Source organism: Dromaius novaehollandiae, chromosome 4, assembly GCF_036370855.1.
Source record: "Dromaius novaehollandiae isolate bDroNov1 chromosome 4, bDroNov1.hap1, whole genome shotgun sequence".
NCBI classification, from domain to species: Eukaryota; Metazoa; Chordata; class Aves; order Casuariiformes; family Dromaiidae; genus Dromaius; species Dromaius novaehollandiae.
This window is the reverse complement of record NC_088101.1, coordinates 71,705,710-71,733,287: the sequence shown is the minus strand read 5'-3', so window position 1 is coordinate 71,733,287 and position 27,578 is coordinate 71,705,710. Positions and strand designations below refer to the sequence as shown.

Here is a 27,578-nt window from a genome sequence, read left to right as displayed (position 1 = left end):
TTCAGTGGCATTAATTTCATTTAAACTCTGTATGGCTTCAGGATTCTGTTTGACGAAGGAACCAACAGAATTTAGTCTTAAGCAGTGGAGAGGGTTGCGTTTAATTTAAAAAACTTTGCAAACAGTGTATGCCAACAATTGAAGTATAAAAAGGAAAATGTCATAAATTACAGGAGTTGTATGGGGTCATTTAATAAAAAGAAGATGAAGTAAATCCATCTGGACACAGTTACTGGAACTCATGGAAGAACTTTTTTTTAACCCTCTCTATTGAATGCCACCAGTTGGCAGGTACAGCAATATACGGATTTCTATAGTGATATTTATAGCCACAAAATACCTCTATTCATTCTCATATTAAAAGCATTCCTTTTAACACTCAAAGGCCTGTGTCCTTCAGAGGCAAAATGCCATTAGCAATTTCTATTCCTATGATTCACCTTAACGCTGCACTTGCAGATCAGTGGTTATTATAGGCAAAGTTTAAACACTGTTTCACAGATTGTTTATATTGAAAACAGTGAGGTGGTTAAAGTTGAACCAGGTAACCTTTTTAATAAAGCATTATAAGAAATATTTCATGAAATAATAGAAGGCGTTTCCTGTGTCATTTTAAAATGTTCCAGCCAGTTTCAGTGTTTGCCTGTGCCACTTCTTTAAGATAAAGCAATTATAATCCTGTCACAAGTGTTTATGCATGTTGTTGCTATATTGTTAATAGAAAGGTATTTTCACTTGTCCTAAACTTCTTATAAACTTCATACTCAAGTATATGCCTCCCCTTCCTAGGTCCAGAATGATTTCCCTTCTGCTGAAGAAGCATATAAGTTTTTTACATTTGATTTTGATTCTGAAGCAGAGAGAGTAAAGGCTGGAATTAGGAAAAAGAATGAATTAAATCATGAAGAGGAGGAGGCAGAAGAAGATGTTGAAACCCATGGGGAAGGACAAGAGGAGAGTGAAACAGTATGAACTGTAGAATACATATTCATATTTGTATTTAGTTTTATTTCTTTAATTTTAATCCTCTAATACAAAATGACAATTTTGTTTCCTTTAAGATTCTGAAAATATACTTTCTAGAGATTTCTGTATTAATAAATAGATGAAATAATAGGTACGTTTGCATCTAAACTACAGGATGAAGATGTGCACCTCGTTAAAGATGACGATTTATTCATTTTAGGGCAGACAGCCCAAGATTTTCTGGTAATGAAACCTGCTGAATATGAAAGCTACTCTGAGCAACTGCAAAAGGAAAAAGAATTTCTCTTCATTCCCAGCATGCAAGCAGGTATGTAGATTGTGCTTATCCCTTTTGTTGCTGGATTTTGTATAGCATAGCACACTTTGATCTGTTGAAAAATATTGTATCAGACAGTGTAGATGCGTTTAATTGTGGTGCTGTGACACTGATCATCCAGACAAGTCTGTGTCTGAAAAGGTTTGACAAAATGGATTAACTAGGAATATGGACACCTCAGCAGGTCACCATCTGGTGCACTAGGAAATAAACTCAGAGCTCATCAGTTGCTCTGAGGTAATTGCTGTAGTGCCTTGCATAGTAAATGCAAGATGGTTGGCCCCTCTTCCACTGAGGTTTAGTTATTACATTATTTAGCATATCCGAAAAGTTACAGTATACAGGTACAGTATTTAGGTACTAAGAGGAGCTGATGCACAGGATATTATAACTTACAGTATTTCTTCAGTTAGCCGCACCCTTAATTTTTTCCATGAGGCAAGTTTGCCAAGAGTCACCTAAGTTACCTTAGTAATTTGGTGTTGTAAGGGGCCATTTTTACCAAAATCTGTTTTTGTGACTTGGAAGTAGTTAGTCAACATTTATCATGTCTCTGATTTTGTTGCCTTGTTCCCATAGAAGAACTACAAAATCCTAAAAAATTGCTTTCTAGTATCACTTGCTGCTGTTTAGTATTTGAAGTGAAAGAAACAGAAATGAATCTCAGAATGATAGTCTGCACCAAAATGATGTTGGGACCAGCTTGCTGTGCAACATCAAGATATTTGACTTTGGGTGTTTCCAGTTTTTCATGTCTTGTAAATAATTTCTGGTTGCTTCCAGTGTTGTTCACTGTGTTCTGATTTTAGGAGGTAGCTTTGATTGTAACCCTCGATATAACCACTTTCTGTCTGGATTTGGAGTAAGAGGAGAAGTTGCTGTTTGAAAAACGTTGAGACCGTATGCCAGTGGAGTAGTTCTGCAGGCAATCTTTAAAAAAAAAAGTCCACCAGCTGTTATGGGCTAACATGACTTTCTATACATGTTCCGCTTCTTGTACAAGAGTAGATGAGATTAAGAAACTGGTATTAACTGTTCAGATTAACAATAGTTTAAGTTTCACTTTACATGGGAATGGCTTGGGAGTGTTTCGTGTAGTCAGTTGCTGCTGCTAAAGGGACTGTTCTGCAAGCAACTACTAAAACTGAACTCCACTAAATTATTTAAAGAATTTTTTTGGTGAGGAAATGTTTAAATATGTTATTTGGAAAACTTATGACACATTCATGATATAATTAAACTGTGGAGGTGTGTTGATTTTGAAAGGGACCTGTTTTGGTTATATGCTTATATTTCTTTTTCCTGGTTGGAGAAATGTCGCTGACAGCATGTTTATTATGCAATACCATTTGTTTTAAGAAGAGCCTGGGCTCTTTCAGAATTGATAAACTAGAACTCCAGTTTTAAGATATCTTACATGCTTTTCTATTTAATTTTTCATTAGTGCCTGCTTCTCAGAAGATGCCTGGAAACATACAGCCTAGGTTCCTTGAGGATGAGGGTCTTTACACAGGAGAAAGGCCCTTTGTATCGCCATCTAATCTAAATATTTTAGAAAACAGAATACTCAGACAGGAGCAAGTAAGTCATCACTTACATTCTTAGATGTCTTATTTAGACTTCTTATTTATTAGATTTATTAGTGTTTTATTTTGTTACGATTAGGTAGATGGATGGTCGTGGTAGTATGGGACTTTCAGCTTTAAAATATTTAGCAGTATCAGACTTCAGGAATTTTTGTAGGAGTGCATTTTAGTGTACTCCAATAGCCAGAGCACCAGACTGGATCTTAGAAACCTGGTATCTGGTTCCTGTCTCTACTACTAGCCTGTTGGGGAACGAATTACCTGACTTGCCTGTACCAGAGTTTGATTGCCAATAAAATAGGGATAAGAATGCTTTTTTTATATAAAACACTTTGAGAGCTAGTGGTGCATTTAGAAACTTATGTGACAGCTGGGCACTCTTGTTAGTATTTACTGGAAGTTCAGAAAAAATAAACAATAAACTGTTTTCTGTGTCCACTGAAGATAACATGAAGTAATGGACTTTTTGGAAATTTACTGATCAGACTGTAAGGGTAATTAAATATTGAAATAGATTATCTGGAAAAGCTATCGAACCCTTTTAGATTTTTAAGAGTAGCTTATAGAAGTGCCTGTGAAGGTGGTTTGCATATATTTTATCCTGCCTTAGTTTGCGTAGTTTAGTATACATTTAAGCTAGCATATAGTAGTTGCTCTTTATATTATTCTATGAGTCTGTGACTTCCTCCTGTGCTTTTGGCAAACAAGATTGGGAAATACATCTGGGTTTAAGCTTTCTGGCTGGCTAGTTTCAACCCAATTCAAACCAGTTTCCTGGTTTGCTTCACTGTGTTACCGCATAAATACGTCTGGCACTAGGGACAGCTGAAAACAGGTTTGGGAATAAGAAAGCAGGGCAGCATCTCTCAGCAGCTGGACTGGTTCAAGCTGTCCTTGAACCCAAGTTATGAGAGCAATGGGATGCATTAGGTCAGTGCTTGAACTCTGAAGAGCCATGGATAGCAATCAGTATGCAAGACATTTACCTCATCTGCTTTCAGAGATGCTGTTCTTAATTGGTTCAGGTTGTGAACTAGAAAAGTTGGGAGATGGCCTGATAGTGATCTCTCTGAGGTCCCATGTAACCCTAAAATTCTTTGCTTTATGATTTTTATAATCTATTTTAAAGGTGTGGGTGGCAGTCTGATATAAAACAGATTATGATTCTTTTAGTGGACGTACTATCTAAATACTGAATGTCGTAAATGTTGTTGATTTTTCTTTCAAATCCATACCATTGAATTCTGAAGAAAAAAATTCAGTGCATTTACAGTTTGGGCATGCTCTCGGGCCTTTGAGTTCAAAACTTGTCTATAGTATACTTGGAAATTTCATTGTTGTGGGTTAGAAAAGTTTTGGTTAATTCAGTCACAAGCAATTCATGGTCACCTCTCCTTCCTTAATTTTTTTTTCATAACAATTATAATTTTGCAGGTCATTTCCATATGAAGTAAGAAACAATATAATTTTATTTTGTTATCTGCAGGGGAAAAAGTGGTTTGGTGATGATGGCAAAATCTTAGCATTGCCCAATCCAATTAAACAGTCTCTTACCAGGCCCCCAGTATTCTCATTGGAAGAAGGCATTGAACCAGAACTTGAAACATTGTATAGAAAGGTAGGCATATTTCATATATGTTGTTCCATATTTCATATATGTTGTTCCTGAGACCCTGTATCCCAGTTATCCTGCACCAGAAGGCTTGGTGATCTGAAGGGCTTTGTGCTAAAATCCACAAGTACTGCTTTATGGGGCTCTCCAGATACTGCTTTCAGATCTCCACTTTTTCAAGTATATCCCATCTGTATTTTTCTGTAAAAATAATGCACACTGAAGGATGAAGAGTTTAGCCAGTAATACTGGTTAAAATAGTAAAGTGACAGTGCATGACAGGCTTCTTCAAGTCTGTGGGTTACTAAGGTCTCTGTGGGGCACCCTTGGATAGTTTCATGCCAAAGTAGGGTAGCTCCAGTGTTAATATCTGTTAGTGTATCTGTGAAGCTCCTCAGGGCAGGAGCTGTTGTCAGACTGACAATCAGGGCAGAGGTACTTTCTGCAGTTTAAGAGAGAAAATAAGCAGTTGTGCGTGTGCATGATGGTTTTTTTGAACTGATAAAACTGCTCTAAAATAAGCCTTTATGTGCACTTCAGTCATGTAGAAAGCATCTTATTTTGAGCTAAGTTGCACCAGTTCAGATCTATCTTTCTGTTTAGTTTTTTCCTTAAACATAGTATACCTGCCCTGGCAAACAGCAGTTGCAGCGTGCAGTCAGCACAGATCAAAATTAATTTCAGTTAAAACCTTTCAACCTTTCATGTCACATACACAGGTTTTAATTGCTGTGCTTATTAGCAACTCTATTGCATCCTTGAAAAAACTGTCACTTTTTAAAGTAGATTGCTCTCTTGAGATACAGAAATGTTTCTGTCCAGCTGCTGTTGACACAGATTTGAATGTTGCCCTTTAGCTGATGCTGGTTACAAACATGCAGTTCTTGGGACACATCCAGTACCACAGGTCTATGCAAGGTGTTCCTGCCTACATGGAAAGAAATTGCTGCCTAACAGATAGAGTAAACTTAGGCCAAGAGAGCTTACGTTTCAAAAACACCATGTTTACATGAAAAGTGACATGTAAATACCCAAATCACTTTTGAAACTAGGACTTTAAGCTTCAGAGTCATTTGTAGTTTTCTTAAACAGATAAAGCATGAGGAATGTTACTTTCTGTAATCTTGATGGGGCTCCTCCCTCTAGGAGGGGAAAATCTGGCTATGTTATTCCTTGCTGAAGGGCACAGTATGAGGCATACAGCTATTATAGGTAGCAGTTGAATTTTCTAAGGAGGTATATTTTTGTGCATTCCTGTTCTGCCACTGCTCTAAGTGTGTGCAGTTAATGAGACAGACAGGTTGTGCTCTGTTAAAAATTTCGAGAAGAAACTGAATATGGAAAGATCAGGTAAAATAAAGTCTTTTTCCTAGCCTTTTTACCAGTCCTGGAAAAAGCTACACAACAGCTAAATTCCCCTCTCCATCTCCCTTTTTCTAGTTCTTACAAAGGAGCTGCAGTGAGTACTGCATTACTACCAGCTTCATCTTTTATGGTACCAGCAGGATCAGCAGAAGTCAGGCAGGAAAGCAGTCTACTAGCACTACTAATTACCTCCTGATTGCAATCAATTGAGCATATGTGCCACAGTTGCCTTTAGGCTGCACAGAGTTGAGATAGACTCTTTAAACTTTGTCACTGAAAGTTTTCTCATTGGGCCTGATGGATGTGTATTTCCATAGTGTTAGAATGGGGAAGCAAAGAACATATTTTCCCTTTTGCTCAACCTAAGTTGTCTACAGGGAAAGCTGTTCTGAGAGCTGGATTGTCTCTTTTAAAGCAGAGCCGTAAGAGAAAACGGAGCAGATTCCAAACCAGCAGGTAAAAAGAGGACTGGTTGGCTTTTCTTTTCCAGTTCAGTCCTGTCATTGTCATTGCTCAGCCCAAGCAAAATCTTCAGTACAGCCAGGTTACTTCCCATTCCAGACTGTTTTGCCAAAATGAGGATTGAATGGTTTGAGGATTCCACATTCTCTTTTATCCCTGAAAGTCTTACTGCCCATCTGTTGCCTCAAGTGAATGAATTCTTCTCAAAGAGAAAGATAATCTGATACGGACCATCAAGATTTTGCTGTGTAGAATAGCCGTGGTGGTGGCGTGTCATCCACTGATCAATAAAAGAGAGGTTACTGCAAAAGCCCTTACAGTTTGAGATTCAAGAATTAGAGGCAGGCAATGCTAAGTGTGTTGTTGCCCGTCACAGGATCTCTTTCCAAGACAGTTTTCTTGGGGCTTCTAAATACACTTCAGTCTTTTTTTTTTCATTTCAGGCGATAAAAGTGACGGCTGTCAATCAGTATCTTGTTGGACCTGGAGATTTTCAGGGACCATTTCAATTGGATATTGATATTTCTGGATTAATATTTACTCATCATCCATGTTTTAGCCGTGAACATGTGTTAGCAGCTAAACTGGCTCAGTTATATGATCAATATCTAGCAAGAAAACAGAAGAATCTTACCACGCTTCTCACAGACAAGGTATTTCCATTGCATTACCATAGCTTGCTGAGATATGATGTGACAGTTGAAGGTAAAAAGCTGAATTTGTGTCTTCGAAATATAGCAATGATATTTCTAATTGTGTGTCATGAGAGCTGTTTTGCCAGAAGATAAAAATTTAATTTCACCTGTATTGCTCTGTGTTCAGTGCAGAACTACCTTTTTAAGATTAGAGAATGCTTTGATCTGTTTAAAAGGAACTCTGCACAGGTTCTGAGGTAAAAGTGAATATAATTGGTAGAATGTGATAAAACTTACATAGTATTCCTTATACAGAATATCCAAGATGTTTTTCAGTGAATTATAGATAAAAGGCTTTACAGGATTCTGTAGAGGGGCTCTGACAGGCAGACATTGAAACACAGTATTCAAGGATGGAGAGAGGTGAGTGAAGTTTAGGTTCAGTTGTAGATTAAAAGAGAGCAGTTTAATGCTGCTAACGCCCAGAAATACTGATGACCCACTTCCACATATATTTGTGAGAGACACTATGTTTTAAAGCCATAATGTTGTCACATTTCCTATGTCAGTCTTGTGTGAGGCTTTGTGATATAACCAGCAAAACCTTTGGCTGAACATAAAAAATTCTGTTCTTGGCTCTGCTTCCTGGATGACTTTGGCCAGGCTGCTTACCCTCTTTGTACTATCACTGCTCCTCTGTCTGTAGATTGGAAATAATGGTAATGCTCTTCTCTGATGAAAATTTCTGTGTAAGAGTTAGGTATTGTTAATACAGTAATACTATCATCAGGGGTACAAGTATGTTTTTAAAGCATTTCAAATTGCTTTTGGAATCTGAAATTTGAATGGATAATGATAGAATGGTGAGGTAAATACTGTGATATACAGCATAGCTTTGTCCAGTAGGGCTGGTCTGCTAAGAATTAGTTTGATTATTAAGTATTTAGACATAAGTACAGTTTTTCTATAAATTACAGGTAATGATGATTCTCTACTTTTACAGGGGTATTAAGAAAGGAAAAAAATAATCATTGTATGTAAGTCGATTATATATTACTATAGTAAGGGTCAGTAGGTGCTGTATGGATACTTCTAAAGTTTTGTGTTAAACATTAGCTTTAACTCCTTATGCTAGACAGATATTTCATACAGTGTCTCAAAATAATTCCTTGATATGCTTAACCTGATCTGAGCTTTAAAAGATTGTCTTTAATTTTCCCTGAAATAGAGGGAATAAGACACTTGGGTTCTCCAGGCTTTTTTCACAGGAGCCTTGGTTTGGAAGGGATTTCCTGAGTAATTCCACAGTACTTAATGAGTATTGTAGACAACTGCGTAATATACTTTTCATAAACTCATTTACTATTTTTTTTTTGGCCACAATACTGCTATTGAGAGGCAGTTTTAAAACCTCTCTCCTCTAACAGTTACTTTCAATGTCCAGATTGTTCCTCAGCATAAACAACTCTTTTTTTTTTTTTTCCTTCCTCAGTGCACTCCTTCTCATCCACCTCTGCTGATATTTGCTCTTTCCCTCTTAGAATACATCTCGTCATCTCCTTTCAGTCTTTGTTTTGGCAGGCTAAAGTAACTGAATTTTCTATCTCCTGTTATAAAACAAGCTATCCATGCCTCAGATTATACTAGCAGCTTTCCATGCGTTTGGTAATTCTTTCTTTCAAAATTTGTTTCAAAATATTTTATACCAATGGGATTAGTCTTGCGGGTCCTGTGGTTGCCCATGTCCTTTTTCAACTATATGTGTACTACTGTCCAGTTATACGGTCCCTCCGATTTGATAGATTTATTTCAAAATCTTTGATCCTTGATTTGATTTGTAATTTCATGTGCCAGTTGTTTCTACTTTGGATGTATTTGCTAGTATTTCCTTTAGCTGCATTAGCGATCCTAGTTTTACATTCAGCATCATCCTTAAGAAAAACTGCAGCAACATAATTGCTAAAATTTTAATTCCTGTTCTAGTGGTGATCTTTCTCCCTTTGTCTAGCTAGTCCTTTCCATTCTCTTGTCTTCATAGCTATGCACTTTTTTGCATTTTCCTAATGTAGCTGTCTGTCTTCCAAGTACTCTCGTTTCATGGATATCTTTAAATCTTAGTTGAATGTGCAGCTTCTTGTCTCCAGAAGTGCATTTGGACTCTACTATTATTCCCAGTTCTGTCCTATCCTTAGACCTTCTCTTCCTCAAGTTGTAATATGCAGTATGTTACGCTTAAATACTTCCTTGCAGGTGCACAGCTTCTGTATCCAACTCATCAAATCCCCCCATTTTTATTTCTTCCGTTTTCTAGGGTTACCTTCAGCGACCCTTCTGGTCCTGCCTTTTATAGAAGGTTTTTTGCAGACTTCCTATTTATGCTCTTTGATTGCTGAGCTTTCTGAATAATGCCGAGGTCAGTCTTGGCCCCTTGTTCAGATCCATCACAGTGAACTAAGTCAGTAAGCTTCCCTCACATGTCTGGGGGTTCAGGTTACGATTTAATCTTAAAAAGAAACAGCAAGACTCACAGACTTGGCAAAACCATAACCCTGTAAATACAGAACCAAGACAATTTAGTGTTTTCTGTTATGTAGTAATTATCCTGTTCATGTCAAGGTGCAGTACATACTGTGCTCCATAGATGTGACCATCTGTTAATTGTTTGTTCATTTAAGCTTCATGCTTTGAGGAATGCTGTGCAATGTAGCATAGACGGTGGTGATACTGCTGTTCTTAAACCTGTAGCACAACAGAGCATACCTGAATACAAAATTGAAATCAGGTAAGTACAGATTCATTAAATCGCTGCTTTTTAAAACTGTGTTCTTTTTTCCTTTCTGTGCTGGTACAGAATGTAAATTCATGATGGACTTTTAAATTTAGTTGTAAATGGTTCTAGTCATAACTAAAAAGCATCCATTCAGGTAGAAGTTTGAGGGCTTAAGAATTCTTACTGGTAAGATGAGTAAAATACTATGAAGAAAATATAACTTAGGCAGAAATCTTATTGCAGAAGTGGTTTAATTTGGTTATTATTGATTACTTAGTAATTATTTACTGCTGCATTTTGCACAGTTAAAATTAAACTGAAGTTTGATTAAACATCACTAGGAAGCCTAAAGCTCACACAACAATGCAAGTGACATAATTTTTGAAGAGACAGAAAAGTTAGTTTTTGCCTTCCTGCTTTTGCTCGTTACACAAGACATTGGCATCAAAACAGAGAGTTCTTGACTCACTTCCCAGTCCTTAGGTATGTTGATCATGTTTTTGCCAATGGTTTAATATATATGAAATGAAAGAATTTTGTTTTACAAGGTTACATTTATTGTTCTTGGACAGTAAATGGATAGTAAAAATATATTCCAGTCTTTTGGCTTGGTAGTGATACTTAGTATTAATTTTGGCAGATGGACAGTGTTGAACTGTAAGTGTAAGAAGTACAATAAAAAGTTATTTTGGAGGTGTGTGCTGAACAGCCATTTAAATAGTAGATACTTAGTAAAAATAATTTATCAAAATCCAAATGTGTGTAATACTGTATTGTATTTAAATAAATAAACTTTGAACTGAAGTAAGGTCTTACTTGAATAATCTTTATAATAGTACAACAATTCCAAATTTATCACAATTTCACTTTCAGCCTTAGAATCTGTATCAGCTTATGCTTACACATCCACTAGCTCTTAGTTTGAGAATTGCTTCTTCAGACTTTCATCCTTCAGGTATGCTAGCTTGTCATATATAGTATCTGTGCTGGAGGAGAGGTTTGCTATGAGCTGCCACCAAAGCAATGGCCATGTAGAATGCTACTCACAGAACGTCACGCTTTTAAGAGTGGAGGTACCCAGGTAGTTCACAGGGGAGAGAAGAGGGCAAAAGAGAGAAACATGCCTGAAATTCATTCTCTCCCCCAAATTTGTCTATTGACCTGTTAGATGTTTCTGTGAACCTGGAATTCACATCCCAAAGTCATTCAAGTGCCAAAGGCTTTCTTCCATAAAGGAGTAGCTTTTTGTGTGGTTGGGGGGAGGTTGTGTGTTGTTTTAACACATCTGCTGGAGGATTAGGACCAGGTGGTGTGCAGTTACCATACAGTACCTAAGATACAGGAGCTCTCACAAGAGGAGGCATGAGATTTAATAATGAGAAGGTTCACTGTGAGAGAGAGGGTCTTAGATTTTGGCACCGGCTCTAAGATTTGCTTTATAGTTAACTTTAATTAGATACAGTATTTCTTCTGGATATCTAAAGTGTTTTTCTAGGTTTTGAGTTTAGTTTAGTGTCACACCATTAAGAATGAGGAGGAACTCAGTAGAAATCTGTGAGACCGCAGTGTTGCATAAGTAATGTGAGATGAATTTGGCTGGGATTACTCTAGAGCTTTTCATATCTGTAATTCTTGTTGGATCCAGCTCTGTTGTTGGAAACTGTTATGCATATGGGGCTCAGATAGGCTCAGGAGTTTTTACTGACATGGTGTCCAATCCTAACTTGGAGTACTGTGTTGGTAAAAACATCTCACCTACCTTCTCCCTCTTTTAACATTGATCTCACCTTATGGTGAATGTAGCACACTCACAAGGAATTACAGATGTGAAAAAGCATAGCATGGAAAATCACCTTTCTCATTATTTCTTCCTCCCTCCGGCAACACAATAGCTGTGTACTCTTTGCAGCCTAGACACCAGAGCTGTAGTTTTTCATAAGTTTGAGAGAGGAATGACATTTGAATGGAGAAAACTTTTGAAAATTAACAGTTTCTGCACTGTGGTCCTCGCTAGCTGAAGAGAAAGCCAGTACATGCTGTGGACTGCAGATTTGGGGCTCTTCTGGCTGATATATTTTATCAGAGATGGTTCTCTCAAGTTTTCAGGCCTTGTCTCCAAATAGAACACATTAGATAAGAGCTATTGCTGACCTATACTTGTCTCTAGTCTTCTAGCTTTCTCTGGTAGACAAAGAAGAAAAGATTGCGAATCTGTATGGATAAGTAATACTCAAACGGCTAGCTAATAAAGTGGTGAAGTCACTCATCTTACTTTTTGGAAAGTCTGTATTTAGTCTTTGTTTTTACTAATTTTGCTTGTGCTTTTAAGTAGTACAGGAAGTATTGCTTCTCTGAGCTTTAACTCAGCCTCCCTCTCTTTCATGTTCTTTGAATATTACAAGTAATAATGTTTCAGATTATCTTGTATTTTTAATCATATTATCTTTACTAGACATGTTTAGCTAGCAAGATGGTACTAAAAGAAGCCTGTGCTTGTGCTGCATGGTCATTTACATCATTTACCAGTGTGTGTTGATGATTAAAGGTACTAATGATTGTCTCTCTTACATACAGATGAGAAGGTGAAAATGGTTCCAAATATGAAATAACCATTCTGAAGCCAAAAAAAAGCCCTGTTAATTTTGTTTGTGTTTGAAATCTTGTAGGGCTGTGAAATGATTTACATTACTTCATAGCAGAGAGGTAGTTACTGTGGGATACTCTTACTATGTTAGGCCAAATGAATCTCTGCAAGTCCTTTTTTTTTTTTTAAATTGGAGCTAGAAGCATGCTAATTTTAAAATATATTTAGTAATATGGTTCTTAATAAGCATTACTTCATAGCAGCAATGTAGGTTTCCTGGGTTGTTGTTTACATGCGTTGACTTTTAAAATGTTTTCAACGATGTACGGCTGTAATAAGCATTTCAGAAGATTTGAGATCTCTAGGGAATGAACTGTAATTGAAGTCAGATTATCCAAAATGCAAGAGACTAGACTACATATACTAAAGGAAACCAAATCCCATCATCTTCATGTTTGAGTTTTATGCTCCTTGGATTTAGACCTCTTCAGCCATCAATCAAGTTGAAAAGCACATCACTGTCTTTCAGTGTTTCAAATTTTCACTGTGTTATTCTACTGAGTTATACAGCTCTGATTTTGTATGTATGTATATATTTCTAGGCAAACAAGAAGACTTCGTGATGCTGAACAAGAAAAAGACAGAACGTTGCTTAAGACCATTATAAAAGTTTGGAAAGAAATTAAGTCCCTCCGTGACTTTCAGAAGTTTACTAACACACCCATGAAACTTTATTTGAGAAAGTAAGTTTTGATAACATTTTTCATACGTCATTTGCTAGCAGTGGAGTTTTAATGCCACCAGTCAAATCTGGGAACTCATAATTCCAATGTGAAGGGTGCACTGGTTGAGCCTGCCACTGTTCTTTTTGATTTGGGAGAGGAAGGAAGGTTAAAATAACAAGTAATTACTGTAACAGGAACTTCTAAAGGATAGTAAGTAAAGAAAAAATCATTAGGTTCATTTTGGATGGTAGCTATCTGCCATCAACTCTATTAGACTATCTGTGCTATTAACTTTCTACAGAGCACACTTTGGGTATGATGAAATTAGCTCATGGAGACTTAAGTTACATATTATAAGCTTAATTGCAAACCTTTTTATGTTAGTTCATGCAGCATGTTCTTATAATTGTTTTGAAGGGAAGAGGTTGATCGGAGATTAGATGAAAAAGCATATGAAACAGAAATTCAGGACGAGATAAATGAATTATTAGAAGAATGTAGGGAAGAATATGAAAAGAAAATGGAGGAATATAAAACTGAGCTACAAGAGTGGAAATCTTGGAAGAAGACACAGGTTTGTTTAAATCATTAAATTTTACAAAAATAACCTTATTACTGAATGTCTTCAGACTTTGTTTTGTTAGTATAGAAATAACTTAAATATCAGGATGGTCATGCATACATGCTTTAATTTATTTATATTTCTTTGGATACGTTCTATTTATTTAGGATTTGTTAGTAACTTAATTTTTAATTAAAACATTAAAATGTCATAGGTTTTTGTGGAGTAGTTGCCTCCCTGGCATTGGTTTTCAGCACCTTATCAGTTTTTTTTTATTTTAATTAAATTAAACACTTTGCTGCATTCATGTTAAATTCATGTCCTAAAAGGATAAAATTTGTTTCCTTTGTGAGCAGTGAAGCAAAATAGTATGGGATGTTTCTAATGAACAGTCAGTCAGTGCCATCTCATGTAAATTTCTGTTCAGGAATGTCTCAGAACTGAAAAAGACAACTAATATACCAGCCTTCTACCTCTGAAAGGCTTTATTAGTACTTGTGTATACTGCAATTAAGGTCTCAATTACACTTCAAGAGGTTTTGACATGCAGGAGCTGGAACAAAACACTGCAGCAGGAGGATATTTGAAATAAAGTCCATGACAGTGCCAGTGAAAACGTTGCTTGCATAGTCATGTAACAATGTACTGCATACCTCGGGGTACTGTTGGTTAGACTTCCCTCATGGTATATGCAAGATCCATGGAAGACACTTGCAATGTTGGAGGGGAAGTTTGCCTGCAGATACTGGAAATGCCTGTTATCAGAGCACAAGTGGGCACATAACACATTAGTAGCATGTCAGTCAATTTGTAGGATGAGATGAATAAATGGAGACCTTAAAATGAAAGCAGATAACTTTGGGTATTGTTGCTAATGAGACCAGTTCTACCGCTGGCCCATGTCCATTCACAAATGCAATGGTGGGTGGTTTCAGCCAAAGCTCCTTACTCCCAGTGTTTTGTTGGTCACAGACTAAGACTGTTTGTGGTTCTTCTTCTAAACTGAAATGCAGTGCACAGACCTTCGTTCCATGCTCACAAGTACTTTTCTTTATTTTACTCAAAATATATTGTTGGTTAACTACTGCTGTTGGTGTCTTACTAGCCCAGATTACAGGAATCTGAGGAATACAGTAGAGTGAGAAGAGACTAGATAAATTAAAAAAAGAAATACATTACCAAAAAGAATAAAATAAATTAAGCCAAGAAAGGAAGGATATTTGTTAATAAAAACAAATGAACATGTTTTTTCACTAAATACTTGAATCAGTGAGAGAAATTATATGTCCTTCCCTTACCACCTTCTGTTTTGCCTGTGGAGTCTTAAATCACACAGTGGGTGGTACTTCCAAGTAAATTGTATATCCATGTAATCTGTATGACTGTGAGAGGAGGACCTTTCTTACAACTGTCTGAAGCTGAGCATATATGAACATTGGAGTTCTGTGGGTTAGGAGAAACTGAAAGGCATATTGTGCCCTGCTTCTTTTATTTGTCTGTTCAGCATAGAGAAAGGGAGGAGATCATTCAGCATGTGCTGAAGACGCTAGTAGACTAAAACATTTCCAAATGCTCCAAAGTTTGTGGCACATGTGTATTCACTTTGTCAATGTGTATACAGACCGTGCATGTCAAAGAACTTTGGCTACTGACTAAGTAACCTTCCTTCAATCCTAACACAATAAATAGGGTAACTCAGGCTAAATGAGAAGTCAGCTGCTAGCCAGAACATTCAAGAAACTCAATTTTGTAAATTGTTTGGGTTGTTTAAACAAATGTTTTATTTGAAGCACATCATGTTTTTGAAGGATATCAATGGAACAAATTACCGAATTCCAAACCTGTGAAGTAGGACTGTGGAATGAGAGAAATCTTCTCTTTGTGTGTGGTGATTTTAAAATTACAGTCATTTCTCGTACAGTGTTCCTCACTTGTGAGTCATTTCAGACAAGAGAAAAAGCTATACTGGTTGAAAGAAGTTCAGGTAGAATACTCTTATTTTTATATACAGAAGTCCAAGAAGAAAAAGAAGAAAAAAGATCTTCGAAGAGAAGAAGAATCAGTAGATGGTTGTGAACTTGATGAGGAACCAGTAAAACCCATCCCACCAAAAATGGTCAATAGCCTGGAAATAGAGCAACAAGTCAGAGAAAAAGCTGACAACTTTAGAAGGAAACCCGGAGAGCCTGTTTTAATTCCTGAGTTAGTCCTGTCAGGAAGCATAACACCAAGTGAGCTTTGTCCTCGGTAAGATATATGTTGGCCTGCAGAATAGCTTACTGTAATGCATACTTTCCTCTTGATCTTCATTTATTATTTATTTGGTGTTTTTTTATATATACAACTTCAGAAGTCTGTGCTAGTCATTCTGTTTAACCTAGTGATTAGAATGTTAAGCTTCTGTTTCCAAAGGTAGTATAATTTAAATCTTTTTTGAGTCACATGTAACTTGTTTGTATTGGGCTTGGAGGATGAGTATCTACAGACTCCCTTTGAACCTTCTGATTTCCCTGAGCATCTGCATAGAATAGCGGTATATGTAAAGAAGTTGTTTTCAGGATAAAGTCTAGCTCACTTCTGGTGATAGCAGTGTCAGTACGTATTCCTTTACACCAGGTCTCTGGTGTAATCAACAAAGAAAGGAAAAATAGAGAAATCATGTAGTTAACCAGAGATTTCACTGTGCACAAAATAAAGAAAGAGATTTACTTGTCTGTGTTACCTTCCACACTTACACACACAATTTAACGTATATCTGGAAGGTTTCACTCATTTAAAAACTGCTCCATATCATATCGATTCAGCAAATAGCCTCATCGAAGAATATTTTTTGGCTGTTCTACTAGCACTGACTGAAAATTCCAGAATCTTAACTGAATTTGATATTGGTCATTGTGCTTTTGGAGGAAGGGAATAAGAAGACCTTTTTTTTCCCTAAATAACTCGGTTAAATGGAGGTGTCTCTGATGGATCTATAATTTGACATGTTCATTTTAAAATCACTTCACATTCTTGAGAAGAACAGTTGTTAAATAATAGTTCTTAAACCACTGCTATGTAGTGACAGTTTTGAGAAGAATAACATCTTTATTTGGTTGACTTCCGTTCTCTTTGAGGTATCAGATTCTCATTAAAAATAACCAAAGAATAAAACTGTTATTAAAAATGATACAAGTTTGTTTGACATATTTACAGGGCAGAGGTTTTGCGACGAGAAGATGTGAAGAAACGCTCATCATTTATAAAAGTCCTTTTCAATTCCAAAGAAGTATCAAGGACTGTTACCCGGCCAATAAGTTCAGACTTCAGAGTTCACTTTGGACAGATTTTCAATTTACAAATATTCAATTGGCCAGAGAGTTTGAAACTACAGGTAAATAATGATTTATCACAGTAAGTTTTAGTATGAAATGTAATGCCTCTTGTAATACTTGTTCTTGCTTTGTGGTACTGTTTTGAATTAATAAATTCTGGTTAAATATGGGGAAAGTTATTAAGTAATCAAAGCATGTCATTAAATATGTTCATGGAGTGGCCTCTCCATTTTAGAAAACCTGTGATTTATATTGCAGAATAAAATAAATTTGCCACAACACTGTTCTCTAGAACATTCATGTCCACACAGTAAAATCATCATAACATTTGTGGAAAAAAATACTTATTGCTAGTAATCTCAATTATTGCACTGTTGATCAAGTTAAGTACAGTTAAGTTGAAAATGAAAAAAAACACTCTAAATATGAATTAGTGACTGAGTGACGTGAATGAATTCATTACAGAGTCAGCAGAATGTATTTTTAAGAGGAATGCATGGTCCTGTTAAATAATTCATCACTGGTAGTTCAGAGGAGGGTGTATTCCCCTGTGTGTTACACAAATGGAGGGAGACACACAATAGTGCTCTTGCAGTCTATAGAGTGTTAGCTGACACTTCCTACTATCCATTTGGATTAAAAACATATGAATGGGAAATAGGAGGAGAAAGGGCCCTTGTGCTGACCTTTACTCAAATCACTCTGTGCCTAAAACCGACCAAGAATGAGGGAAGCAGCCTGCAGTACTCAGAATGGGGACTGTGTGCCTTATCGTTTTACAATAAGGGTGGATTACTGAGACAAAACCCCTGCAGCGTCTTCGCCTGATGCTAGTGACTGTCACAAGCAAGTTGGTGAGCAGTTGCGTATTTTACGGTGATACTCATTAAAGTCTAGAGGTTTTTATGCTGTTCTTACATGTATTAGAAAGATGAGGAGGTTATACTTTTAAAAAGAATTCAGACTGAGATAGCTGTCAGTAACTGAAATGTCTGCTAATTGTATATTTTGAAATGTAAATGGACACAATTGTTTTAATCTTAAACCTGAATTATTTTACGTTTCAGTCATAATGAAACTTGCTGTCTGAATATCCTAAAATATGCTTTCCATTTTTTATTGTGAAGAATTTAAGTTTTTTACTATTTTGTGACTGTGGATTTTTCTAGATATATGAAACAGTGGGCATCAGCAGCACTACCTTGTTGGCTGAAGTGTTCATACCTATCCCTGAGACTACAGTTCTGACAGGCAATGCTTCTATCGAAGAAATAGAATTTAGCAGCAGTCAGCGTGTAATGTTGGACCACGAAGGAGTTGGGAGCGGTAGGATCTCTGAGTGCTTCTCAGTTCAATGCTTCAATGTTTCTCATTTTTGCTAAAACCGTGTAAAAGTAACAGGCTGGTCTAAGTTTCAGAGTAAACTCTATTAAGAGCATTTACAGCTTCTGCAACTGAATGATAAAATAGTCATTGTTCTTATTATGATTATTAAAATTTGCTTTGGAATTTTTGTCTTCCTCTTACTAATTTTAACCTGTATGAAATAATAATGTGTGTGCTTATTACTTGGCATATAGTATTAGTGGACCTCTACCGGCTCTAGAAATGTTCTTAGTACTTAAGTAGTCATGCTTCTGGCACAGAAGTGCAAGCAGATGGTATTAATCAGTATAGCTCCACTGATTTTTATGTTTTAAACCAGCTGAAGAACTGGCTGTATAAGTGCATATGCAGATGAATTTTTGGTCTTCCTATTTGCTTTGGTGACATCCTGTAAAATGCTTTATCCCTGGGATTTGAAAACAGAAGGATAAGATAAGGAAGAGGTAAAAAACAACAGTGGAATAAGAATGATATGTGTTAGCATACAGCTTAAATATTAAATTTATATAATAAATAAGCTCGAACTGCATCAAGAGATGACTGACTGGCATACATTTGCAGTACATGAAATACAGATCAAGATAGAGCAAAAGAGCAGATAAAAACCTGTGGAGGAAATTAATGTGAAGAAAAGTATTATGACAGATATGTGTGTAAATGTCATTGACCATAGTGACTGTATATAGAATTGCGTATCATAGATCTTTGGGACTGACTTGTCAATCATGGCTAATTCTTTTGACTCTGAATTTCTCCTTCCTTAATAACAACGTAAGGCTGGATCTGAAGGTTACAGGAAACATTATGAGATATGTTCATACAAGTAATGTGCATCTGTAAAGAAAAAAAGCCTTTGATTCATCATTAGAGAAAGAAATACAGTTAAAAAAGAGGATATTTATGAAGCATAGCGTTTTCTCCCAACCCAAACTGGAATCGTTTCTCCAAGTGGAGTGGAATCTTTCAATCTTTTTCCAGAAGAGAGTCCTCCCCTATAACATGCAGCAAAACCATGTTGTTTCACGTTCCCCTGCTTACATAAGGGCACAGGTTATCTGACTGACTATTTTCAAGAAATAATATTTTTAAAGAGGTTCAGATGTTATGTGTTTAAATGCATAAATATACTACCTTGCTTCTTTTCTTGTGATAGGTGTGTCATTTTCCTTTGAAGCTGATGGTAGCAACAGAATGACTTTAATGACCTCTGGGAAAGTATCCAATAGTGTCTCTTGGGCAGTTGGAGAGAAAGGAGTCCCCTTAATTCCTCCAGTTTCTCAGCAAAACACAGGAATTGCAAGGTAATTTGATACAAATTCTCAGAAATTCCTGGAAAACGTATTATTTAGTAGTATTTAAATAATAGGTGACTTTTATAATGTAGAATTGTCATACTTTTTTTTCCCCTTAGATTTAGAAACTTTTTCCTTTGCACTTTAACTCTATGCAGATATCCTAGGATATACGTTTTTGGTAAATAGATTTTTGTCAGCAATTTCATTTTTTTATCATGAGATTCATAGGAAATATTAAAAGTTGAACAAAGCACAAGCGAATTAATTAGTTTTTATGATACTCCAATAGAAGATGTAGGTGCAGTCCACATTTTTTCTTTTTTTTTCTTTGGTGAAGAATTTTCCTGTAATTGTTTTGCCAAGAACAGAAGCTCCAGCCCTTTCTTATCTAAACTGCATGTGGGGAGGCTATTGTGACATATGCTTTAAATGCCATTCCTACAATTTAATGATAACAAATACCCAATGGAAACAGTAAAAGTTAGTATGGGGGCTTGATGCAGTTGATGTTTGTGAGTTAGTTAAAAACTCACACCAGTCATACCATTCAAAGATAATACTCTTTCATGATTTTCCTCCACCAGAAGCCTGTTGAGCAGCAGAAATGAATCTATTATTCCATTCAAAACAATGTAATTTACCCTGTGGCTGCAGTTTAGGCATTGTGGATGATTTGTCCATTTTATTGCTTTTGTGTAGTTCTAGTAAAGTCAAGGAAATGATACATAAATTGGCTTTTGCAGTAACCTCAGTTAACTTCGTGGTAAAGCCTTAAGGGTTTCCTGTACTTTTTAATACTGAGCAAATACTTCTCCCAGCTGATGGATACTGTCAGATTTTTTTAATTTATTTAGAGCCCAGAGATTGGCTTCCAAATCACTCTGTTACTATTTTTGACCCAAGCTGCAGCCATTAGTTACTCATATGCCTGATTAGAATATGAGTAACTTGCTGACTTCATCGAGACTAGAATAGCATGAGATGAAAACCAGATTTATTTACATAAATGCATTCACAAAAGCTAACTTTAAACTGAGGAAACGAATCACACACTAGACTCTCACTATGGTAAGTGGAAAAATGGGCAACTCCGGAAGGAAGTTTGGTGTAAAACACTATCTTCTTTGAATCACCCTCTAGAGGGGAACTCCCCTCCTTGACTTTTCATTATCTACTATGTGAAAGTTGGAGACAAGATTTTCATACCTAATGTTAGTCTTTGCTGCCCATGATCTTTTCTGCACAATTGTGATTCAGTGCATGTTTGTTTAAGACCGGTTCCCCAAGATATGACCTCAATGTTATCACTTTGTCTGCTGCCCCAATAATTGCTGGATGTTTTGGCTAATTCTAGCTAAGCTTGAGGAAGATTCTAAAGTTTTTAAAACTTTTAAAAACTTTAAAATTTTCAGATAAATAGAGAACAAAAACCCAAATTAGCATCCTTAATAAAACATAGTAGCAACATCCACTTTCTGTGGCATTTGACTAATAAATAGGCCTGTCCTGGCCAGGAAATCAGTGTACAGATGACCTCCAGACTGGCTACTGGACTCTGTTCCTGTTTGCAGTACCCTGTATTGTGAAAGCAAGAAAGCAAGTGGGAGCATCCAAAGGTTAAGGAGGGAAACTGGGACTAGTGCTGTCAGGGAGCAGCAACAGCAAAGCTGCTCCATAAGGCAGAAAGAGCCAGGAGCTGAGGGTGACCCCAGCACAGGCAGTGCCCTCACCCACCGGAGTACGATCCCACAGGGTCTGAACATGACAGGCAGAGCAGCAGGGTGCTGGCAGTGGGGTCCACCAACAGCCCCAAGGTATGCTGAAGCAGTAATTCAGGCCCAGAATCCATCCAAAGAGTCCAGCCAGGAGCAGCAGAGGATGAGGCCAGAAACAGGACAGAAGACAAAGCTACAATGTAAAAGAACTTGAGACATAGTACAAGCAAGGACTGAAGGCCTAGACCTGAGCTTGAATGGAGCTCTTGAACCCATGGTGAGGGGAGGGTGTGAAGGCCCCAGGTAAGGCTGGTCAAGGCTTTTAAAGCCCACTAGTTCATTCAGAACCCTGACAAACACATTGGAGACTGGATGTAGGATTAGGGGCTTAAGACACCAATTCACAAGCTTCCACTGTATCTATTTCAATGTAAGTACTTTTCCACCTAGGCGTTTCAAGCCTAGCCTAGAGAGACCATCTTTAAAAAGCAAGAGGATGTATTTGAATGACATACCCAGTCAGTAGCTGGCTTTTGCTGAGACGTGCAAAAAAGGATGCAAACTGCAAAACAGGGAAGTTCCTTTAAGTATGGTTTGTCAAAACTTTTATGTTAAATTGCCTGACAACATGAAAGTTATCATCTTACTTTCTAGTAACCAGCTACCTGGAATTGTGTAGGTATATCATAAATCTTTGTATCAATAAACACTTTATGTCATGGAAAAATTGCAAGAATGTGTTTTGTGATTGTAAGAATGTGGTCAAATTCTGCGGTTTGGCTAAGGGTGCAATTGGAAACACCCATGGAAAAGCTGATACAAAGTTTGCTTTCACTCAGTTCCTTGCATTTCTGCCTTGCTTTTCTTTGCAGTTCATCACTCCTTGAGTTGCATAGCTGCAAATTTTGGGCGATTGTGTTATAGACAGAATCACAGAAATTACACAGGTTTAAAGAAGCTAACTTCTTCTCTGTTACAGCTTTTGTTTAGAGAGGTTTTTGGTTTGGTTTCTTTTTTTTTTTTAATTTGAATCATTTCAGTGGGCTGTTTTACAGTATGTTCACAGGAAGAATGGCATCATTTCAACTGAAAGGGCAAAAATGGTATAGGGGTTGGAATGAGTAGGCAGGGGGCAGTCTGCAGTATTCCCTGAAGAAAAAGGTTCCACTTTTGGCGTAGTGGAATTTACTATTCAAGCTGTGGTGTGTTTTTTTTTCCCTCCCTAAGATTTTCAGTATTTTTTTTCCTATTGCAAAGTTATATCCATTTTAGATAGAATCATCTGGTATCAATTCTGTCTTTGTAGCGCTTTAAAAAATATTGATGCTATTGCATCCATTGGCACATCAGGCTTAACTGACATGAAGAAACTAGCTAAGTGGGCAGCAGAAGCAAAACTTGATCCAAACGACCCAAACAATGCAGCTCTGATGCAGCTGATCACGGTAAGTGGTTTTTACAGAGCTGTAGGGCTAGAAGTGAAATGGCTATTAAGATACAGATATATTAATCCAGTAGTATTCCAATGATACAAAACTAATATAAGGGATTATTCAAATGGATTAATTTATAAAATAAAAAAATAGGATTTGAGTTTCATGTTTCCTTAGATGGCATGTGTTTGTGTACTTGTATGGTATTAAACAGGTAGTTGCTCATTAGTGGGAGTTGCATGAAGAGATTTAGTGTATTGTAGAAGTTAGGAACTTTCTAAATGTTGGCATGAGGAGCTGTTTATCCAGCTGAAGTTGTGTAAATGAATCACTTTTACAGGACACCTTCCTAGATTACTCTTTATAATTTTCGCACTCTTAAATATTTTATTTAAATTAATGGGAAGTAGAATTTTAGCATGTCCTTAAGCATATATTCTTATGCACTTTGCTCAAAAAACCCCTCATTTTAAATATATAAGTTTCAGTCTCAGTTCGATCCATCTCAACTGCTTTTGCTTAAAATGAACATTCTTGCAGTATGTGTTTAAGTCTTACAGAAGTGTACTGTATTATAGACTTTTCTTGCTCAGTATCAAAATGATAATAGTTACTCGTCTAACTTAGGTTGCCACTAGTGGAGAGGCACGTGTTCCTGATTTCTTCAGACTGGAACAGTTGCAGCAAGAATTTAATTTTGTTTCCGATGAGGAACTTAATAAATCAAAGAGATTTCGACTCTTGCAGCTCAGAAATGCAGAGGTGATGGAGTTCCGAAACTATAAGCAAGTCCCTTTGCACGAACGAGAAATCAGTGAGCAACTCTTTCAGGTATAACGTTATCTGAAATTATTTGAAGTGTTCTCTAGTAAAGTGTCTTACTTTTTTCTAGTTTTAATGTCAGTAATATCTGACTTGCAGTATAGCCATTTGGTCCCTTAAACAATATACAGCTGTGCTGACATGGAAAAATATGAGAATTTTATTCCTTCTGTCTTTTGTGCTGTTATCTTAGTCTAATTAGAATAGATTCCTTCCAAGTAAATGCTTATACAGCTGTACTGTGGAAGAAGAAAAATAAAATACAGCAACTGCTGTAGGCACAAATGTTCTAAGATTCATTTTTTTGAAGGCTCAGAAGAACTATTCTTGTTTTATTTTGTTTCTAATCTGAACTGAAGTAATTCAAACCCACCAATATTTCCTATGCACTGAAAAGTCAGATAAATAATTATATTCAAAATAATGAAACACTGTGTTTCCAGAAATGAATGTGCTTCCAGGACCCTTTATCTCAGGGGAAAGTTGATGTTCTCTGAAGTAACAACAGTCACAAAGTGACAGGAAGATTAGTTTCACTGCATACCTAGTGTCTGTGGTTCTAAAGCCAACTTTATTTGCAGACTGCCATGAAGCTACAGATCCTGGCAGTCTCCCTGGACTTCTAGGTTCCATATTTTGTCTGGAAACTGAAAGTCTTTTTTTCATCTGAAAATTTCGGTCAGCTTTAACCTTTCCTAAATTTATGAGACATTTTTCTTAAACATCTCAAAATTCTTTGAATAAAAGTTGCATCTGTCAGTACAGCTTTCATTGTAGTTCTGAGGTCTACCAGAAGAGTGACTACAACCCTGAAAACTACTCCTTCACCAAAATTTTCTGCATGGAGCAAGTGCTTCTCCTAAATATTTTTCTTGTGGGAGGAACCAGTATTCATCTCAGTCCATCAATTAGACTTCACAGACTCTGTTATCAAACCTCAGGCAAAGCAAAATCTCACATACTGGATGATTAAAGAGCTTTTATTTTCATACTTCATATAACCAAAGATTTTATCGTGCTATAAAATCTCTTTATTTCTTGAATATAACTTAAAAATAGCTCAACAAAATCTCCCACAGGCAGAGTTTCTTACAGTGTTTAGACTCTATGAAAACTAGTTATATATATTAAAACGCAGTTCACATTTCAGGCCATCTTATGTGAAGACTGCATCACTTCTGTATATAAAGGGCTCTACCTATCACAGCTGGAGTAAGATATACCATTTCCAGTTCAAATGGGATTTCAGTTTATGGCAGCAGGTCAAAGTTCAGCTTTAAAAAAAGAAGAGAGGAAAATTTTCAGTGTTATTTTTAGTAATTTAAGCCACATGGATCACGTAGCAGAATTCTTGTCTTCATTCATAGAAGCTGGGCAGTGCTACTGCTGTATACGTTAGCATTAAGAACAGCCTTCTAAACTTCTGACATCTGTTTTGGTTTACTCTGATCCATACGTTAATGAAATATTTACTATTTTTCTTGCATGTAATAAAGTACTGTATATATATATCAGATCACAAACTTTACTAAATTTCTTTAGGACTATGAGAAAAGACTACGTGAGAGGGATGTGATTGACAGCAAACATTACTTAGATGCACACAGAGCAATTGTTGCCAACTATCTACAGAAGGTAAGCTGCAAAAAATGTGGATCCATATTTATTTAAGCCATGCATTGCTGCAATGCTTGGATGCTTTGTTTCTGTGAATGTTAAGAACTGATTCATCTCTAAACATGGCCTACAGATGTCTTCAAAATTCCAAGTTAGTCCTAAAATAGGTCTAATTAAACAAGTAGAGGTTTGAGCATGACTGATGTAACAGTCTTGAAAAAGATGCAATACACAGAATGAGCAGACGTTCTGGATTGTCCTAGCTGTCCTGTAAGTTGTTTTTTGCTACAGCATCCTAGAGACTTTCTTCCTGTAAGGTACTGTTGTGTCCCAGGTATTCATTCATTTTCCCCCTTCTCCCCATTTTCCTTCTTGAAAGCTGTCATGCTAAGAACTTACGTTGTTTCCAGGAGAGTGGCCCTAACCACTGTTTCGAATCATTTAAGGCAATGCAGGGAGTATATCCTGTCCTGCAACCTATGGCAGAGGGCATATCTTTCATCACATTACCTTCATTGTTGGATTATAACATCATCTTCTTCCCCTTGGCGTAATTTTTTTTCCCTAAGCTGTTCATTCTGTTATAGTGACATTCTTTTTAGTCCTTATGGAAAAAAATTGAGGAAATATTGGTCATATATCCAGGAAAAGTTTGCAATTTCAGAGTTTTGGCAAAGTAGGAAGTGATAAAAACATGGCTGTGGATTTACCAGTCCTGGAAAACCTGAAAGGTGAAAGAAATTCTAGCCAGCTGGCAAAACTCTAAGATTAATATGAGGATAAGATTGATTTGATGTGAAATGGAACACATTGCCTATTAGAAATACTGGTTCATAAAAGAAACAAAGACAATGGAGAGTGATGAAATCCTCCAGTCAAGTCCAGGGAAATGCCAAAGCCCTTTTGATGTGGTAATATCAAAAGTTGTTTTTAACAGAGCTTTCAAGTCTGTGTCAGGCTCTTATGCTTGGCATGGTATTTAAGTGTGTGCTTAAAAATGCTGTTTGTGCAGTTTGCTGAATAATAGTACAGTATTACAGAGTAACACACATAATGGTACCTATATTTGTCAGTCTTTCAGATGAAATACAAGTAGTCTTTTAAAAATAACATATGGATATTTTACACTTTAATAAATTGTCAAATGTGCTTAAAAATTAGATTGCTCACATCAGATCTGAAATTCAGATCACTCTGAAACGTGATCTTTTTATGCCTATCATTTCACTCAAAGGAATGTTTCATATGTTAGTAAAGATTTTGAAAATTAAAGGAAAAGATGTATTACAGATAATTGTTATTGCTGTTACAACACTGGTCTTAGAACAGTATATAAAGGCATTATTAGACTTATTTGCGAGAAAAAATGTGTTTAAGGCATCACTCTTTCAGTCTGCATTAACATAGTTTTGGGGAGACGGGCGAAGAATTTCATCTGTGTGTTTCAATCTATCACTCCAGCATAGAAATTTAAGGAACTGAGAATTTAAAAAATACGTTTATTTGAAATCATAGTATTTGTGAAATATGCCTCACTGACTGTCCTGCTGTCCAAAGGGCTTTATTCCCCATAATTAATACCGTATAGATTTCTTCACAGACTTTTCTGTAACTTCATTTAGATGCCCAAAAAAGATGTTTTTCAGTGTCATTTCAGTGTCATTTTTCATCATCATTGTGATGATGAGCTCTTTTTTGCTACAATCAGCTAAAGCTTCGTTTTCTGATTGTATGATTTTTATATATTCTTACATCAGGGTATCTTGTATGTCTCTAGAGAAATGATTGTACTCGTAGAATGAGTGTATATTATGTTCTGAAGAAATATCTGTCAGAAAGGAAGTTTTCCTTGACCATGAGTCTTTTAAAAGTGAGAGAAGAGAATTAATGTATAGTTGCGGGGGGGTTTTCATTTTCGATAGACAGAATGCAAGCATTTACAGTGATTTTTGGATTAAAAGTGTAATTTTTATCTCTCTCCCCCACCATCCACAGATTCGAGAATCAGTAATAAACCGTTTCCTAGTAGCAAAACACCATTTCCTTCTCTCTGACCTCGTCAGTGAAGAAGAGATTCCCAGCCTGGGGTAAGGGAGCTATCTGTATAGGTTCTAAATCAAAGTAACTAATTTAAAACCATCTCTGATGCTTTTTTGCAAAGTATGGTGAGGTAACTGACTTTTTAATATTATTCTATATTTAGTATAGTCTGTAGTTTTCCAAGCAGTGTGTATACCTCTGCTAGTACAGTATTTGAATAAAAATATGTATCAAAACTTCCTTTTTTAAAAAAAGGATCTGTGGCAGAAGTTATGTGATAGTATATAAATATGGTTTAGCATGATATAATGTATCAGGTTGTGATCTGATAAGCTGAGCAGAGCCCCAGTTG

General features: G+C 36.4%; 1 protein-coding gene across 4 annotated transcripts in view; it reads left to right on the top strand.

Moving 5' to 3' along the window:
• The window catches only part of CC2D2A (coiled-coil and C2 domain containing 2A), a 64,486-nt gene that overhangs the window by 16,244 nt on the left and 20,664 nt on the right, over nucleotides 1-27,578 (top strand). For all 4 annotated transcript variants that reach the window (XM_026121945.2, XM_026121944.2, XM_064511415.1 and 1 more), the window contains 16 exons: nucleotides 790-966; nucleotides 1,141-1,294; nucleotides 2,748-2,884; nucleotides 4,376-4,507; nucleotides 6,772-6,981; nucleotides 9,639-9,745; nucleotides 12,920-13,060; nucleotides 13,460-13,616; nucleotides 15,616-15,851; nucleotides 16,800-16,977; nucleotides 18,088-18,244; nucleotides 19,458-19,605; nucleotides 22,621-22,759; nucleotides 23,375-23,578; nucleotides 25,112-25,204; nucleotides 27,182-27,273. In XM_026121945.2, the coding sequence (XP_025977730.2) occupies nucleotides 790-966; nucleotides 1,141-1,294; nucleotides 2,748-2,884; nucleotides 4,376-4,507; nucleotides 6,772-6,981; nucleotides 9,639-9,745; nucleotides 12,920-13,060; nucleotides 13,460-13,616; nucleotides 15,616-15,851; nucleotides 16,800-16,977; nucleotides 18,088-18,244; nucleotides 19,458-19,605; nucleotides 22,621-22,759; nucleotides 23,375-23,578; nucleotides 25,112-25,204; nucleotides 27,182-27,273 (2,462 nt within the window). The remainder of the gene's footprint in view (nucleotides 1-789; nucleotides 967-1,140; nucleotides 1,295-2,747; nucleotides 2,885-4,375; nucleotides 4,508-6,771; nucleotides 6,982-9,638; nucleotides 9,746-12,919; nucleotides 13,061-13,459; nucleotides 13,617-15,615; nucleotides 15,852-16,799; nucleotides 16,978-18,087; nucleotides 18,245-19,457; nucleotides 19,606-22,620; nucleotides 22,760-23,374; nucleotides 23,579-25,111; nucleotides 25,205-27,181; nucleotides 27,274-27,578) is intronic.